The sequence below is a fragment of the Carettochelys insculpta genome, chromosome 1 (assembly GCF_033958435.1).
Source record: "Carettochelys insculpta isolate YL-2023 chromosome 1, ASM3395843v1, whole genome shotgun sequence".
Lineage (NCBI taxonomy): Eukaryota > Metazoa > Chordata > Testudines > Carettochelyidae > Carettochelys > Carettochelys insculpta.
In genome coordinates this window covers 151676111-151693927 of record NC_134137.1, presented here as the reverse complement: position 1 = coordinate 151693927, position 17817 = coordinate 151676111, and the positions used below count along the sequence as shown (strand labels likewise).

Sequence of the window (17817 nt, the reverse complement as noted above, 5' to 3'; positions counted from 1 at the left end):
AGTATCTTGTAAAAGGTCACTTCACATTAGAGGAGGTGTTTGTATCACTTTTCTAATGGTAATTTAAACCACACTGGATAGGTTTTTAAAACTGAATTCAGTACCCCTTATTAATGGTGGAGTGGTTTTCAGCATGGCCTGGCTCCTAATTCAGACATCTATGATTTAAAGTTATGTGTAAAGGTGTTGTTTTTGAAAGCACTGCTGTTTCCCCATCAATGGAATATGATGCTCTCCAGCGTTTCCTATTTTTTCAGGGAAACTCTTATACTAAATTCTTGCACAAACTCTCATCATACCTGATAAGTAGGAAAAGAAAAATAGTTAAACCGCAGAAAATGTAACCTTCATACTAACTTCTTTTAAGCCAGAAATTACATGTTTGTTGCCTGTTAGATTTGTGGTTGATATATTATACTTCATTTCTGGTTGGAAAGTATACAACTAATGTAATGAGAACTGCTCATCTCGAGGCTTGGAACTAATGATCTTAACCTTTTTTTCATCTCACTGTTTGCCAGAAAAAAAAAATGCTGAGCTTTTCCCTAAACCATTTTAATTCCTATCAATGCTTTTTAATAGAACAAGCTGCCATGGGAAAGAGGGAAGGTCCTTTTTTGGATTAGTAACTGGTTAAGAGATAGGAAACAAAGGAGATGAATGGTCAGTTTTTAGAATGGAGAGCGGTAGTTAGTCATGTCCCCTAGAAGTTTCTACTGGAACCAGTCCTATTCCACATATTCATAAATGATGTGGAAGGAGGGGCAAAACAGTAAGATGGCAAAATTTGCGGAGGGTACAAGACTACATAAGACAAATAAGTCCAAAGCAGAGTGTGAAGAGCTACAAAGGAATTTGACAAAACTGGGTGACTGGGCAACAAAACAGCAGATGAAAGTTGGTGTAGATAAATGCAACTTAATGCACAATGGGAAACACAATTCCAGCTACAACTAGCCATCTAAATTAGCTGTTACCATTCAAGAAAGAGATCTTGGGAGTCCATTCTGAATAATTCTCTGAAAATATTCAGTCATTGGGCAATGACAGTTGAAAAAAGCAAACAATGTTGGGAATCTTTAACAAAGGGGCAGATAATAAGACAGAAAATAATATACTGCTGCTATATAAATCTGTGTTCTTCAAGTGGTCCCCGTGGGTGCTCCACAATAGGTGTCGGTCTCGCCTGGCGCCGCAGATCAGAATTCTTCCAGCAGTTTCTATTGGATCGCGCATGCACCGATGCGCGCCGCTCCCTTGCATGCCCCCGGCCACGTGCGCGATTCGGTCCCCGCCAGTTCCTTCTCAACTGCCATCAGCTGCAGACGGAATCCGCTCAGGCTAAAGCCAGAGACAGATAAGATAGTTGTTTTTATGTGTAGTTTGTTTGTTTTGTCACTATCAAAAAAAAAAAAAAAGAGAGAGAGAGAATATTAGCTAGCAGAAAGAAGAGGAATGAAGGAAAGAGGGGCGGACAAGAAGGCTAGTTAAGCCGTCCGCTGCCCCGCAGGCGGGTGATTGTTATTTTGGGTTAGAAAGCGCTGATTAGTGGCTAAGTACCCTATTAACAGTAAAGACTCACCGCGATGGCCTCCTTGGGGTTTAAGAAGTGTGAGTCATGCCGCGAAGCTATGCCGGCCTCCAATGGGCATAGTGAATGCATTCGCTGCCTGGGAGAGTCACACGTTACCCAGAAGTGTTCCCACTGTGCTAAGCTTACAGCCAGGGCCAGGAAAGACAGAGATGAGGCTCAAAATGATCTTGTTTGATAAGGCCCTCCAGCCGGAACTGCCGGAGAAGCCTCATGCAGAAGGGCCCTCTGGGTTGCATAAAAGGAAGGCAGCCTCTTTGACCCCCTCGGTGCAGAAGAGGAGGAAACTCTCCCCAGCTCGATCCTTGCCAGCAGGCCCAGCGGGCAGGACGAGCGGAACACAGAGCCCCCAGCCGCGAGCTCATGAAAGCAGCAGCGCACGTGGCAGAGGCTGAGCCTCTGATTATACAACAGACAGCATGCAAGGCGCCGCGAGCGCCAGCGAGGCAAGCGCCAGAATCGGCGGCACCGACGGCGCAGGGGCACCCGGCACGGAGCCTACCGGTGCCGGAGGAAGCTACCTGCGTGGCACCGCAGCTGATGGTGCTGAGCATGGCGCTGACAATGGGGCCGAGATCCCTGGCATGGGAAGGGGCGGCACCCACCCCACAGGGGAGGGGCAAGGCAAAAGCAAAAACTTGGCACCTCAGTCCATCTCCAGGCAGGGCTGCGCTGCCCTTATCACCTAGCCCCGCCCCCCACCCCAAGATACACACGCTGCACCAATGGGCTGTAACTCCACCAGCTTATCTAGGACCTCCCTCTCCATTCCTCCAACCAGTTTCGCCGTGGCTTGGGCCACCTTCAACATTTCTGGGCATGGATCCCCTTGAGTACTATCACAAACCAGCTTCACCACTATCTGTGTCGTCGCAGAGGTCCCGCTCTCCCAGACATCATGGGTACACTCCCCGATCATGGTCCAGGTCACCCTCACTGGGCCCTTGCCCATGCTGCTATGGTCATCCTCATCATGCTGAACACAGACACTGCAGGTCTAGATCCAGGAGCAGGTCCTCCCCTGCTTCTCATCAATACCCCTGTGTACACTCTCGCTCTGGGAGGGGAACACAGTTGTCTCAGGGGGAGTTAGGTCCAGAATCCCGAGACTTTGCTTCACAATCCTCCAGGGAGCAAGTATATCATTGACCTGGGGAGCCAGAGAATTTGAGGGAGGTTTACCCCAGTGGTTCCTCCTCATCCTCCCCAGATGAGGCCATGGCCCCCGGGGATGTCTCCCCCCCAGATGACCTTAAACTATTCCAGCTGTTCAAAAGAGTAGCTTTCACGCAGGACATTCATATAGCAGAGGTGCAGGAGAAGCATCATAAACTCCTGAAAAATTTGAGACCCCTGGCTTCATCTAAAATCGCTATCCCGCTGGACGAAGCCATTATGGAGTCAGCCACTAACATATGGCAGACCCCAGCCTCTCTTCCGCCTACGAACAAGAGAGCGGATAAGAAGTACTTCGTCCCAGCCAAGGGCATGGAGTTCCTCTTTAGTCACCCACAACCCAATTCTTTGGTGGTCGAATTGTCCCAGCAGAGGTCAAAGGCGTCTCAGTACAAATCGGGGGGTCGGATAAAGATGCTAAGAAGCTAGAGCTGTTTGGCAGGAAGGTGTATTCCTCCTCTACCCTATTATTGAGAGTGGCAAATTACGCGGCACATCTATCAAACCACAACTTTGACAATCACTCCAGCAAAGACTCGAGGGCACACTTAGAATCTTGGGTATTTATACTCCCCCATACAAGAAGAAGAAATTTTATCCTCAGCAAGGACGCTACGCTTACCAATATCAGCAAGGCTACGACCAAGGGCGCCATCAACAGCAGCAGCAGTACAGGACTCCCAGGCGACGTTCTCAACAAAGCCGTACACCCTCGGGGCAGGCCCAGAGACAACAAGTTTGACGGGTATGTCGGGGGCTGCACTATCAACACCATCGCTCAATGCCACTCTCATCTCATGTTCCATCATCGCCTCAAACCGTTCCACTCCCAATGGCAAAAGATCACCACAGACTAATGGGTGCTAGAGATTATAGCCACGGGTTACACGATCCCTTTCCAGTCACTTCGACCGACGAAGCCTCCCGCCAGGCCTCATCTCAGGGACGCTGCCCATGAGGTGAGGCTCAGGCAAGAGGTGGATCACCTTATATTCATTGGGGCGGTGGAAAGACTGCTGGAGCAATTCCAGCGGAAACGTTTTTATTCACGCTACTTCCTAACAGAGATGAAAACAGGAGGCTGGAGGCCGATCTTGGATCTATGGGGCCTCAACCGTTACTTGCGCAAGCAACGCTTTTGGATGATCACAGTTGCCTCCATACTTACGGCACTGGAAGATGGAGACTGGTTTGCAGCCCTCGACTTACAAGATGCGTACTTTCATATAACAATCCACCCAGCACACAGACACTTCCTCTGCTTCACGGTCGGCAGGGAACATTTCCAGTACAGGGTTCTTCCGTTCGGCCTATCCTTGGCTCCCAGAGTCTTTACCAAAACCCTGGCAGTGGTATCAGCTTACCTGCACAGACAGGGGGTGTTTATTTTCCCACATCTGGATGACTGCCTGCTGAAAGGGGCCTCAAAGGCAGAGGTCTTACGCATGATACGCGTCACCGGGGACACGTTTACTTCGCTGGGCCTAGTTATCAACCTCGCAAAGTCAAAGACTGAACCCACACAAGATATAGAGTTCATAGGGGCATGCATAAACTCTATCACAGCAAGAGTATACCTGCCCGACGCCCGCTTCCGCGTCATCAACTCGCTGGTGCAAGTCATGACGTACAGCTCCACGGTGCCGGTCCTAACGTGCCTTCAGCTGTTGGGGCACATGGCGGCAGCGACGTTTGTGGTACAGAATGCCAGGTTACACATGCGAAGCCTGCAGCATTGGCTGGCGAGTGTTTACAAACCGGCATCCCACACTGTCCACAAGGTAGTGTTGCCCACGACAGAGGTGCGCAGTTCCCTAGCGTGGTGGGAAAATCCCAAGAATCTGCTAGTGGGGGTGCCTTTTCACCAACCACAAATTTCTATCTTTCTTACTACCGACGCCTCCCACATACGATGGGGAGCGCACATTGGCAGCAAGGTGACGCAAGGGCTATGGTTCCCTGCGGAACAGACACTGCACATAAACATACTGGAGCTCAGAGCAGCGTTCAACACGTGCAGACATTTTCGAGATTACCTGCATGGCAAAGTAGTTGGGATCAATACCGACAATACCTCCACTATGTTCTACATCAATCGACAAGGAGGGGCACGATCCCGTGCGTTATGTGCGGAAGCAGTCCGATTGTGGAACTGGTGCATCGCCAACAATATAACGTTGAAAGCCTCGTACTTGCTGGGCACTCACAACGTGAAGGCAGATCAGCTGAGCAGGTGTTTTGCACTCACGCACGAATGGGAGATCCGCTCTGACATGCTATGGCGCATATTTCGTACCTGGGGATTTCCCCAAGTCGATTTGTTTGCCACCCAGTACAACAAGAAGTGCCCCCAGTACTGCTCCAGAGCAGGAATAGGGCGGGGGTCCCTGGGGAACGCGTTCATGATTTCATGGAAGGGCCCTCTACTCTATGCGTTTCCCCCCACAACGCTTATCCACAAGGTTCTGCAGAAAGCCAGAAGGGAGAGAGCTCGCATGATACTCATAGTCCCAACTTGGGACCAGCAACAATGGTTTCCCTTGCTTCTGCGCATGTCGGATCGTCCACCACTTCCCCTACCGGTGATGCCGGACTTACTCACGCAGGCTCGGGTCCATAGTGCACCCGCACCCTCAGGGTCTGCTCCTACAAGCATGGTTAATCCATGGCTCAGCGCCTTAGAGAGCACATGTACGGAGGGAGTATAACAAGTCCTGGAGTGTAGCCGAAGGATCTCCACCAGGAGGACTTATGAACAGAAATGGACTTGATTTACAGCCTGGTGTTCCGCCAAGCAGTTAGCTCCTCTTGACGTTCCTATAACCGTAATACGAGAATACCTATTGGACCTCAAACGAGACGGGCTTTCTCTATCCTCGCTAAAGGTCCACCTTGCTGCTATATCAGCTTTTCGGCATACAGAGGAAGGGCCCACTGTATTCGCCCACCCTATCGTCACAAGGTTCTTGAAGGGGCTGGTAAACTTTTGCCCCCCTCGAAAACTGCTTCCGCCATCGTGGAGTTTGGACTTGGTGCTCAGCACATCATCGGGACTACCCTTCGAACCATTAGTCACGGTACCCCTCCAACTCCTTACGATGAAAACAACCTTCCTCCTTGCGATTATGTCAGCCCGCAGGGTGAGCGAGCTCGCAGCAGTGATGGCAATGCCGCCCTGCACAGTATTCTCAAAGGAGGCGGTAACCCTACGGTTACACCCAGCCTTCGTTCCAAAAGTTTCTTCGGAGTTCCATCTTAACGAACCAATAGTTTTACCATCATTTTACCCGAAGCCTCACAGCTCCAGCAAGGAGGTGCGCCTACATCTCCTAGACGTGAGAAGGGCGTTGGCCTTCTACATAGACAGAACTAAGTCCTTCCGGAAAACGGACAGGCTTCTCGTGTCTCTCGCTCCCAGGTCAAAAGGGGAAGGCCTCTCTTCACAGAGAATTTCAAAGCACATCGTGTCCTGTATAAAAATGTGCTACGAGCTTCGAAAGACGCTTTTGCTGGCCTCGCCCAGGGCTCACTCCACCAGGGCGGTGGCGGCGTCAACAGCCTTCTTCAAGGGCATCGCGTTAAAAGACATCTGTAGAGCGGCGACCTGGTCATCCTACGACACCTTCACCAAGCATTATGCCCTACATCGGGTATTCGAAGAGGATACCCGTCTGTCGACAGCAGTCCTCTCGGGGGCAAGCTGCACGTAAACCGATTACCCACCTCCTTACTTGGGTTACTGCTGGGTAGTCACCTATTGTGGAGCACCCACGGGGACACTCGAAGAAGAAAGAGAAGTTACTCACCTGTGGTAACGATGGTTCTTCAAGATGTGACCCCAGGGGTGCTCCACCACCCGCCCATCCTCCCCGCTTCGGAATCTCTGTCTGGTGTTTTTCAGGAGTATCCGAGGTGGTTGGTCAAGGAACTGGCGGGGACCGGATCGCGCACATGGCCGGGGGCGCGCAAGGGAGCGGTGTGCGTGAGCGCATGCGCGATCCAATAGAAACTGCTAGAAGAATTCCGATCTGCGGCACCGGGCGAGCCCGACACATATTGTGGAGCACCCACAGGGACACATCTCGAAGAACCACCGTTACCACAGGTGAGTATCTTCTCTTTATTCCCACATGTTGAATATTGCATGCAGGTGTGGCTGCTTCATCTCAAAAAAGATTTATTGGAATTGGGAAGGGTTCAGAAAAGGGCAACAAATATAATTAGGGGTATGGAACAGCTTCTGTATGAAGAGAGTAAGAAAACTGGGACTTCTCAGCATGAAAGAAAGCTGACTAAGGGGGCATATGATAGAAGTCTATAAAATCATAACTAGCATGAAAAAAGTAAATAATGTGCTATTTACTCCTTCACACATAAGAACTATATGCCACCAAATGAAATTAATAGATACTGGTCTTAATATAAACCAAAGGATGTATTTCTTGGTACAGTGCACAGTCAACCTGTGGAACTCCTTGCCAGAGGATGTTGTGAAGGCCAAGACTATAACAGGGTTCAAAAAAGAGCTAGATAAACTTATGGAGGATAAGTCCATCAATGGCTATTAGCCAGGATGGGACGTGATGTTGTCCAAAGTCTCTGTTTGCCAGAAGCCGGGAGTGTATGACAGGAGATTGCTTGTTCTGTTCATCTGGAGGATCTGGCAATGACCATTGTCAGATGACAGGATACTGGGCTAGGTGAACCTTTGGTTTTACTCAGTGTGGCTGTTTCTATGCAAAAAATATAAAGTGTAAGCATATTACCCTTCATGTTGTCTAAGATCCATGTGATAAACTGACTTTTAAAGCAGCTTAACCACTGTTGCTGTCTGTTCCTGGAGTCCTTACACTGGCTGAGTACCTACTGAAATAAATGGAAGCTTGACCTGCATGACGACTGCTGGATTGGGTTATATAACGTTGAACAAAACAGCTCCTTAAAATGACAAGCCATTCAGTCCTGGCTGTCGTATTTCAAATGGAGCCGAGTGGTTCATGTTAAACCAGATCTCTCAAATACTATAAAAGCTTTCTTCTGTTATATTTCCTGTAGACATAGAACTTTCCTTGATGTTCAATACCCAAACAACAGAAATTAAAGTGTGTTTGTATCAGGGGAGCTAATCTGAATTTACATAGATGTAATTGAAAAATCTGGGCCGTCAAAGGTAAATTTGTTAGTCTCATCAGAGACCATAACAATTGTTTACCTCTCTTTTTCCCTGTACACTATTTAAATCAAATCAGGATGTTTGTGTTTTATTCAGTGGTGATGTTATACTCTATTTCCTGATGTATGAATTGTGTCTGACATCATTTTACTCACAGCCTCCTTTGATGGGGAGAAACATGCCATCAATCTTCCTTCCGTAAACAGTGCATCGTTTGTCCTGCGTTTCTTGGAGAAGCTCTGCCATAGTCTGCAGTGTGATAATCTTTTTAGTAGCCAGCCCTTCAGCCCTTATGTGGGGAGTGCACAAAGTCCTATGGAATATGACCGGAACAAACCAGGTAATACTACATTATATTATTTCTTTTTCAAGTATATGTTTTGGAGAGTGGCATTTTGTGCAATTCGTGTTTTTTAATCTGTCTTTCTACCGTTTGAATTGATTTGAGATGAGTTCTTTGCGGTTCTTAGTAAAATCAGTCATAGTGTGTTGTGGTGGTTTAAACCACACGTGGAAAACTGTATTTGTCACGTTTTTCTTCAGGTAAACAGGGAAATCGGTACATCGCACTGTTGTGGTGTGCTAGAAGGTCTATATTTAGCCTTACATTTGATGTGCCTGATTTATGCACATAAAGTTGAAATATATTTGTCACAGCAGCAGAAGAGAATTGTCTGCCTAAAAGAAGTTTGTCCTACAAGACTCAGTGCAGTCCCTTCTACCCAACTGGAGGGTGTTTCATTCTGATTCATTCTCCCTCCCTCCCTCCCTCCCTCCCCCTTTGACTATTTCAGAGGTGTTGAGACTACATGTAACTTGTCATAGGTAGGAAGAGAAACCAGGATTTGTATATAGCTAGTTGTGGTGGTTTAGGACTTGAGGATCCCATTTCTGCATGTGGAGAACATGGAACCCCTTCCCTAGATTGCAAGAGGAAGAAGCGTGGTCCTATTGCAGTCTCATGTACCCAGCTGCTGACTGCAGTGTCAGCAGTGTCCAGGACTTAGCCTATAATGAGATAAGATAACTCTATAGAAAACTGAAGTGAGAGTTGAAATAAACAAATCCTAAAAGTAAAGGAGTAAGACCAAAAACAATGCAGCAAAAATCTCTTAGTGAAGGTCATGGGAACTAAAACCATTAATGTTAGAAATGTTTAAGTGCTTTTACTCAGGCAACCAAAAAGGGCAGAAAAATAAGTAAGAAGCCAAGCTTCCATTGTTTTTCTGGGGCATGATCATGTCCATTCGATGTAAGATATGCATATGCCACAGTTTCCTGAGACTTTTTCTGTCAGTGGTATCTGTTGTGCAAGCTTTTGCACTGTGTTTCCAGGCACTCATTTGCCAGTATAAAGGGCCTGATCAGCCCACATCCCTTCAGTTGCTGCTTAACACCAGTGATGGTTGCTGGAACAAATTCTGTTGCTTGGGCAGAGCATTCAATCTATGGTTCTATTATTTCCTCTGTTTTTTGCAAATTTACTTATTTACAGTTATTTCTTTTACTGGTAATTTACAATGCTAGACTGCTGCCAGCCTCAACGTTTACCTTAAAAGGGCACCGTCTGTCTCTGGGACCAGACTTTCTCCGACTTCCAGGCTTCAAACCCTCTGCCTCCTGCAGCAAGCCGACGTGGGTGAGAAATCCGCACTTCAGCTGTCTGAAGTGCCTGAGCGTGACTCCCATGTGGATTTGTGGACAGTTCAAACCTCGTACGAAAAAGGTCAGGGAGACTAGGCTAAGGTCCATTTTAACAGAACGTGCACTCAGAGCAGCTTTGGAGCCAGCTGGTCAGTCTGCGCACTGAGTCCCTCAGCACTGGTGCCAAGTGCTTCCCCTACAGCATGGGGTTCCTGGCGTTGTTCACTTCACTGGTGCTAAGGAAGAAGCACAAGACAGAGCACTCCCAGAGGGGGCCCTCTGCAGAACCAAAGTGGCACAAGCCTTGGGAGTGCAGTGGACCTGCACTTGGCCCGTTCCTCTACCCTCACTCTGCAAGAGGCACTGTCAACTATGCCCTGCTTTCTGGTGCTGTCGAGTCTGGTGCAGGGCTCCCTATCGACGCATGGTGTTAGAGGGATACCCTTGTGGTGTAAGGTCCAGACCTGGCAAGGGCATTGAGCTGTAGGGAGCATGTTGCCCCAAAGTCCTTTGCGGCGCCACAGCACTTGTTCTGGTACCAGCCCTGTTGATGTCAGAGGAATCTTCCCTGTTCCAGCACCATTCCCCAGGCCCCCAGCATTGGCTGACGGGGGTAAAGGGCACCGCTTCTGAAAAATGACTCATTCTCTGAGTCGAAGATGAAGACTTGCGCCCAACTGGGGGCCAAATGCCAGTACTCAACTTTCATCACATCCTGATGTGAGGGTCTCTCCAGGCACCTGACCTGGTGGTGGACAGAGGCCTATACAGGTTCAGTGGCCTTTTTAGGATCCGGGTTTTTTTTTTCCCACATTATTGGGATAGTTTTCCTGCTGTTCAGACTTGGTGGCTTCTAAGAGAAGGAACTCTGCACCCTACCACCCAGCACCCCACCTATATTTTGGTACCAAGCCCAATACCAATGCTTATAAGTGGGGCTGTTCTGGGTCCATTTAAATCCTAGTGGCACACCCATCCTCTCTGCTCTCCTCACACTTCAAAAACAGCAGAGAAAAATTACTTGGTTTCCTGTCCACCTCCCAGGTCCCTTCTGGTCACAGAAGCCAATAAAAAGAAAGATAGGAAGGGACTGCAAGCTGTCCCATGAGCCCCTTCCCCCGCAAGTGAAAAGAGTCAAAGAATCTGGACCTGGTAGAAAGATTTATTTTACTGGAGGTGGGAGGGGGTTACCGCTCTGCATCTCCAGCCGTGAGGCCTTGCTTTGGAGATATGACACTAATGTCTGAGATTCCATGTCTGAATTCAAGGACTCGCTGCCCCAGGAGTCCAGATGGGAATTCTTTACACTGGTGGCGGAAGGAGAGACTAGCCAGGGCCTCCCTCCAGGAGGCTGTTGACGCAGCTGACGTGGCTGCTGGAACAGCGGCATCTGCAGTGGTCATGGAAAAGTGCTCTTTGTTCTGGTCTGCTATCACCAGAGGTTCAGCCATCCTTTTGGGGCCTTTGGTTTGAGGGAAACTGCTTCTTTCCCAAACTAGCAGACACAAAATTTCATGACGTGGAAGATTTTAGGACCACCTTCAGGCATCCCATGGGGGGCGCAGGGCCCAGGACAATCCTCTAATCTGCCCCAGGCCTGGCCCCACCTCTTCCCATTCCTGTTCTAACCCTGCCAGCACTTCACCCCTTCCTCCAAGCCACACCTCTGCTCCACCCACCCCCATTTCAGCTGCCTCTGCTCTCCCGCGCCCCCCCCATTGCATTGATTCCCACAAATTCACTCACTGGGCAGTGTAGCCCAGGGATTACTGGAGGTCCTGGCACTGTCAGCAGGGGGTTAGGGCCACTCTACATCGCTGTTGGCAGCAAAAAGCTGAGTGACCTCGTCCTAGCCTGCTGCATTCCACCGAGCCAGGCTCCCAGTCACATTGCTCGGAGGAGCACAGCAGGCTGGGGCCAGGTCGTTCTGCTTCCTGTTGCTGTGGTAAAGCAGAGCTGATCAAGGTGGGGATGGGTTGCTCTGCTTCCTGCAGCTTCTGCCACCACTGGTGAGTGTGGGGGGGTGGGCCCAGCTCTTGCTGCTGGTGGCATGCCCCTCCCAGTAATTGCTGAGTCAATCTGGGCTCCCCAGGGCTACCCACTCATGCACACCTCCCCACAAAAAAAAAACACTGAGCTCACAGCAGCTGCCCTAATCCATCCAATGGATGGGACAGCTCTGCCCTCAGGTCCCCAGGCCTTTATGCCCTCCCACCTTTTGAGGTAGCACTTCAGATCTCAGCAGGCAACCCTGGGCTGTGCCATCTCCCCAAGAGCTATTTAAGGAAACAGAAACTGTGTTAAGTGCACACAAGCATCCCTCTCCAGCTCAGTTTTGCTGCCAGGTTTGCATAAATGCCCAAGTGCCCCAAACAATTTTTGAAGGCATGTCCAAGGGCATTATATGAATTCCTATACCAGGTCTTGCAACCCTTTTGTTTTCAAAAGGAGTCTTCCACTTCAGCCTGGTGCAATCCGTTATGACATTGGAAGGAAGGTTATACCTTTCAGTTTTCTTCCAATCATTCCTCCCAACCCCAATCCATTTTCCTCTTCAGGGATCCTCTCTCAAGTAACTTCCCGTCATGAGGTGCAGGCCCTCTTTTGGGTAGAGGTTGTGGAGAAGGGTGCCTCAGAACTTGGAAGGAAAAGCATTTTGTACCCATTGTTTCCTAATTGCAGAGGCCAAGGGGAATCATCCTAGATCTAAGTCGCCTCAGCAGTTTTCTCAAGAAATTGTAGATCCACATTGTCTCCCAGTCATCCATTATTACCTCCTGGAATCCAGAGGACTAATACACTGCCTTCAACTTGAAAAGACATGTCTGTTTCTACATGACCATTTTCTGAGGCCACAGAAGGTTCCTCCAATTCATCGTACAGCAGACCCACTGCGAATTCACTATCTTCCCCCTTCAACCAGTTGGCAGCCCCACAGATTTTCACATGGTGATGGCCTTTCTCAGATGGCCTTTACCTTGATGACTGGTTGGTCAACAGCTGCTCTGAGGCCCAGGTGGGAGCCAGCATCAGTCTAGCTCAAGCTACATTCCAAGCCCTTGACCTGTTTATAAATGGGCAAAAGTCAACTCTCATTCCCACCCAGGGGATAGCGTTTATTGGTGTAGTGCTCAGTTCTACTCAGGCCAGAGCCTTTCTCCAGGTGCCTACTTCCAGACTGCTCTTGTCAGCTCTGAGGTCAAAGACCAAGGGCCCGCTTCTGCCTTAAACTTTTTGACCACGTGGCAGCATGCACTTATGTGGTATAGCACTTAAGAGTTCACTTCAGACCCCTTTGAGGCTGGCTGGTCTCAGTCATACTTATTGAGCTTTCACTACTTGGAACAAGTACTTATAATCCCCACCCCAGTTCTCGCCTCCCTCCACAGCTGGAGAGATCTCCAGTCAGTGAGGGTGGGCATTTCCTTTGTCATTCCCAAGCCATGAGTATTCCCAATCTCAGATGTCTGATCTGATCTTGAAGACTTCAGGACTCCAGGCCTGTGGTCCCAGGAGAACCTGTCATTGCATTGAAAGCATCAGAGAACTCTGAGCAGTCTGCCTAGTTTGTCAGGTGTTATCGCATATTGCAGGCAAAGTAGCGTGAGTACTTACGGACAGCTTGGCAGCCAGGGCTTATATTAGCAGGCAGGGGGGAGCATGTTTGTCCACCCTGTACCGAAAGATCATTTGTCTATGGGACTTCTGGGGAAGCACTCCATCCACCTCAAGGCTTCTTACCTTCCAGGAACCTAGAACCCTTGCAGCTCATTTCATCAGGTCTTTGTGTTCTCCCCATAAGTGGTCCCTTTGCCTCGACATAGCAATATCCATCTTTCAGAATGGAAAGTTTCCCTTTGTAAACTTGTTCACAACCACAAAGAATAAGGAATGTTGGCAGGTTGCATATGTGGGCTCGCTCACAGATGCCCACAAACTCCCATGTCCGAAAGTGCCAGTTCTAAATGTCCCCCCTTCACCCTACCCCATTCCTCTTGTATACAAGAGTACTGAACATAAGGCAAGACAAAACAAGGGTTATTCTTCTACTCCTTGCTTAGCTGTGTCAAAATTGGATTGGCACGCGAGTGGATCTGTCGGTAGCAGCCCCATTATCGCTCCCACCCTTTCCAAACCTGTCCTCACAAGATCACAGCCATCTGCTTCTCCTGAACCTCAAGATTCTCCACCTGACAGTGTGGAAGCTTTATTGTTGAAGCCGATGAAGCTGGCCAGTTGAGACCAAGTCTTGTAGGTCTTCCTAGCCAGTAGAACTCCATCTACTGGAACAACTTACCTCTCCAAGTGGAAGCATTTCTCAGTGTGGTCATCCCAGTGAGTGAGGCCTCTGACCAACTCAGTCATCCCTCAGGTTTGTGCTGGAGTACTTGTTTCACCTGAAACATTGATCAGCATGCATCTAGGAGCAGTCTCAGCCTTCCACTCTCTGATGGGAGGTTGTTCTTCTCTCTCAAAACGTCCATTTGCTTCTTCAAGGGATTAGATTTTATATCCAAGCTCTCAAACCCATTCCACTATGGGAGCTAAACCTGGTCTTGCTAAGACTAACAGGCTGACCCTTTGAACCATTTGCATTGTGCCTTCTGTTGTCTCTCTCATGGAAGGTCACCTTCCTGGTAGTGATTGTCTTGGCCAGGAGGGTCTCAGAATCTGGGGCCTTTGTGTCAGGACCCCAGGCTATGGTGTTCTTTAAGGACGAGGTTCAGCTGCACCACAACCAGCATTCCTCCCAAAGGTGGTCTCACAGGTTTACAGTAATCAGGCTCTTTTTCTGTCAGGTTTTCCCCACAACTGCATGATAATTCAGCAGAGCAGTGTGTCTGCTCTCTTGGTGGTGAGGCGTGCTGTGGCCCTCTGCATTGAGAGGACCAAGCCATTCCATAAATCCAGGCAGCTCTTAGTGGCAGCATCAGGCAAGATTAAACGCTTATTGTTTTCCACCTGCAGAATTTAATCCTGGATCTCTTCCTGCATTTGTACATGCCATGAACAGTCAGGCATCCTACCTCCTGCCTGTCTGGACTGCCCAGTCAACAAGAGCTCAGGTTTCATCCATGACATTTCTGATCCAAGTCAAAGCAGTGACCTAGTTGTTGGTACATGCTTTCTTGTCTCACTGACCCATCACCCAGCAGGCTAAAGATGAAGCCAAGTTTGATAGGGCAGTGCTGCAGTCCGCATGTCTTTGAACTCTCTTGGTACTGCTTGGGAGCCATCTAACCTGGAATGTAAACAAGCACTCAAAGAATAAAAAGTGACTAACTGTTTCATAACTGCTGCATTTCAAGATGTTGCTCATGCCCCTTCCACAGCCCATCCTCCTACCCCTCTCTCAGAGTTAGCTGGCAGAAGGAACTGAGAGAACGTGGGACTGGCAGCTCCTGTTAGTTTGATGCATGAGTGCATAGCACCAGGGGATGCTCGAGCTGACCAGTGAATCCCATTCGGGGTGAATGCCCAGCAACAGTGCACACAGCACACACACTCCCTAAAGTGGAATAGACATGAGCAACACATCTCTAGCAACAGTTAGAGAAAAGTTAGTAATCACTTCTACTCTGTTCCTTTGTGCTTGATTTCTAGTTAAATATTTCTAGCAGAAGTACAGTGGTCATCAGTAAAATATATAGTAATAACAGGGGGTCTCAAAGCACTTTTCAAAGGAGGTCAGTTATGTTATCCCCATTTTACAGATGGGAAAAGTGACTTTCCTTTGGTCACCCAGCTGGTCAATGGGAGAGAAGTAGAATCCAGGTTTCCTGAGTGTGTCAGTCCAATGTTCTAATCACTAGCTCATAACTGCAAATGTTCAGCATGGCTGCAATTTTAGAAGATTCTTATTAGTGGAGAAACTTGGATGTCTATATAGAAGCTCTGTTTCTGTGGCTTGTGTGAAATAGTTATTTTTCACTCCTATGGGTTGCTGATTGAAACTGGCTGTAATCTGGTTTTAATTTCAAAAGTTCGGTAGATACAGCATAAGAATAGATTTAATAAACCAGTAGGCTTTCCTTATCTCGTCTGTGAAGCGATCAGCTCTGCATTTTCATCTCTCTTCAGGGTGAAACTGTTCAAGGTAACTTGGGTGATAACTGTGTAACCAAACTATATTGTAGCCCTGAAAGTTTTTGTTTGTTTGATAGCTTAACCTTATAGGGTAGGCTCAGTTAATAGTGAAAGATGATATCACTGAAGACTTGTGGATAATATTTCAAAAACGATAGTTGTGGTAGTACTATTGGAGTTGTGCTGCCGTCAGACAAAACATAATACAGGGAACAGAATTAAAATCCAGTGAGTGAATACAGCACACTTATACCTCACTTTCGTGTCATTCCTTATGTTTAGTGTTGAAATGAAACACTAACTTCTTCTATTGACAGCAAAAGAAGAAATATCAGAAAACAGAAGTACTAAACGGTATCCTCAAGATTCTCCACCCTACACTGCCCCTCTCTCTCCTAAGCTCCCTAGAAGTGAAGTTCACCCGTCTGAAGGTAACTTGAGTGTATTTGTTGACGTTTCTGGGAAGGTTATTTGTGTTCATAGTATTTCCAATTAAAAAAAAAGAAAGTACAGTTGATTTTGACTAGCCATCAGCTGTTGACCAAATAAATGCATAGTCACTGTGTGTGTGAAAATAAGTAATTATTGGTGAGTGGGCGCAAATATTGCGCTTGGGAAGGGTTAATGTGAGCTTTGGTCTCTAACCTAACTAGCTGTCCCCCCCTCTTTTTTGCTGGGGGGGGGGAGTAGTTTAGAGATTCACTGCAGACCATTGATGAATGAAGTTGCCTGCTTAATGTGTAACACCTTACTAAAAAGCCAGTAGGATGGGACATCTCCTTATGTAAAATACACACACTCTCGGCCTAGTTAGAGTATTGAAGAGTCTGTTGGTAGCCTTACTTGAGTTTAGAGGATGACAGTTTAGTTGTCAGGAGACTTGCAATGGTTGATTATGAAAGTCAATTAGAGATTAGTATCAGAGAGGTAGCCGTGTTTGTCTGTATCTTCAAAAACAACAAGAAGTCCTGTAGCATCTTATAGACTAACAGATATTTTGGAGCATAAGCTTTCATGGGCAAAGACCCGCTTGATCATGCATCTGATGAAGCGGATCTTTGCTCAAGAAAGTTTATGCTCCAAATTAGAAATTAGTGACGTGACTTTTGAGAGTTTCTGAGCTCCTGCAGCTCCCACTAATGTCGGTGAGGTATCTGCTCCTCTGTGGATGGAGCGAGCCATTATGCTATATTTAGAGCGCAAGAGAAGATGAAGTTAGATGTTAAGGTTTGTTTAAGACAGGTCTGTCCTTTTCATCTAGTCTCATTGTAGCAGGAGAGGGGACACAAATTGGTAGCAAATTTAGAATTGCTTTTAAAAGGAGATACTGTTGCATTCATGCAGTGGAATCTGTGGAACTGAGTCATACATTTTTAAAGGAGTTAGAGGAGACCAGATATGTGCATGAATATGTATGGTACACATAGCTGTGCTAAAATAGGGTTGCTCAAACTGGAATAAACCAAAATTTATGATTAAAAGGTAGGCCAGTTAACTGCTGTATCCAGTAAGGAATTCTGTTCACTCAAAATAAGCTTGATCCCCATTCTAATTTCCTACCCTTAACAACTATGTAGTGAAAGAAGTTTTAAGAGCCAGTAGTTCATTTATTATAAAGTATGGTTGCTTAGATTTAAAAAAAAATCTCTGGGCAAAATAAAAGTGTTGCCATATTTGAGGGCCAGAATTTGTGGTGGTTGAAAACAGTGTGATAAATTTTCACTAAGGTGTTTGTGTTTGAAAAAGAAAAATATTCTCCAGTGTTGTGTGTCTCCCACTCACCTGTTTAGGGCAGTGTCCTGTACTGAAATTCAGGAGGTAAATTCACATCTCTCACTCATGGACTAACTAGCAGGAAAGACCGAAAATATCTGATAGAAAGGATCTTCTTTTAACAATGCTTTTTCTGTCTAATCTGTAGAGATATCCCTGAGCAGATTTTTGCTATCTGTTCTGTGAGATGAATTTTTTTCTTTAAAGTCATGGGGGGTAGTAATTAAAAAAAAAAAAAAAAAAAATGCTGCAACCTAAGCAGCTAACTGCTGCAGCCAAGTACATCACTCTGATCTTGTATTAAGAACCTTTGACTTCTGCTCCCAATTTGCAGAGGAGTTAAAAGATTTTTCAGATTCTTATGCTGAACCAT

At 47.3% G+C, this 17817-nt stretch overlaps 1 protein-coding gene across 4 annotated transcripts in view; it reads left to right on the top strand.

Moving 5' to 3' along the window:
• Positions 1–17817, top strand: part of SCML2 (Scm polycomb group protein like 2) — a 163597-nt gene that overhangs the window by 132401 nt on the left and 13379 nt on the right. For all 4 annotated transcript variants that reach the window (XM_074993795.1, XM_074993804.1, XM_074993821.1 and 1 more), the window contains 2 exons: positions 8098–8280; positions 15989–16102. In XM_074993795.1, the coding sequence (XP_074849896.1) occupies positions 8098–8280; positions 15989–16102 (297 nt within the window). The remainder of the gene's footprint in view (positions 1–8097; positions 8281–15988; positions 16103–17817) is intronic.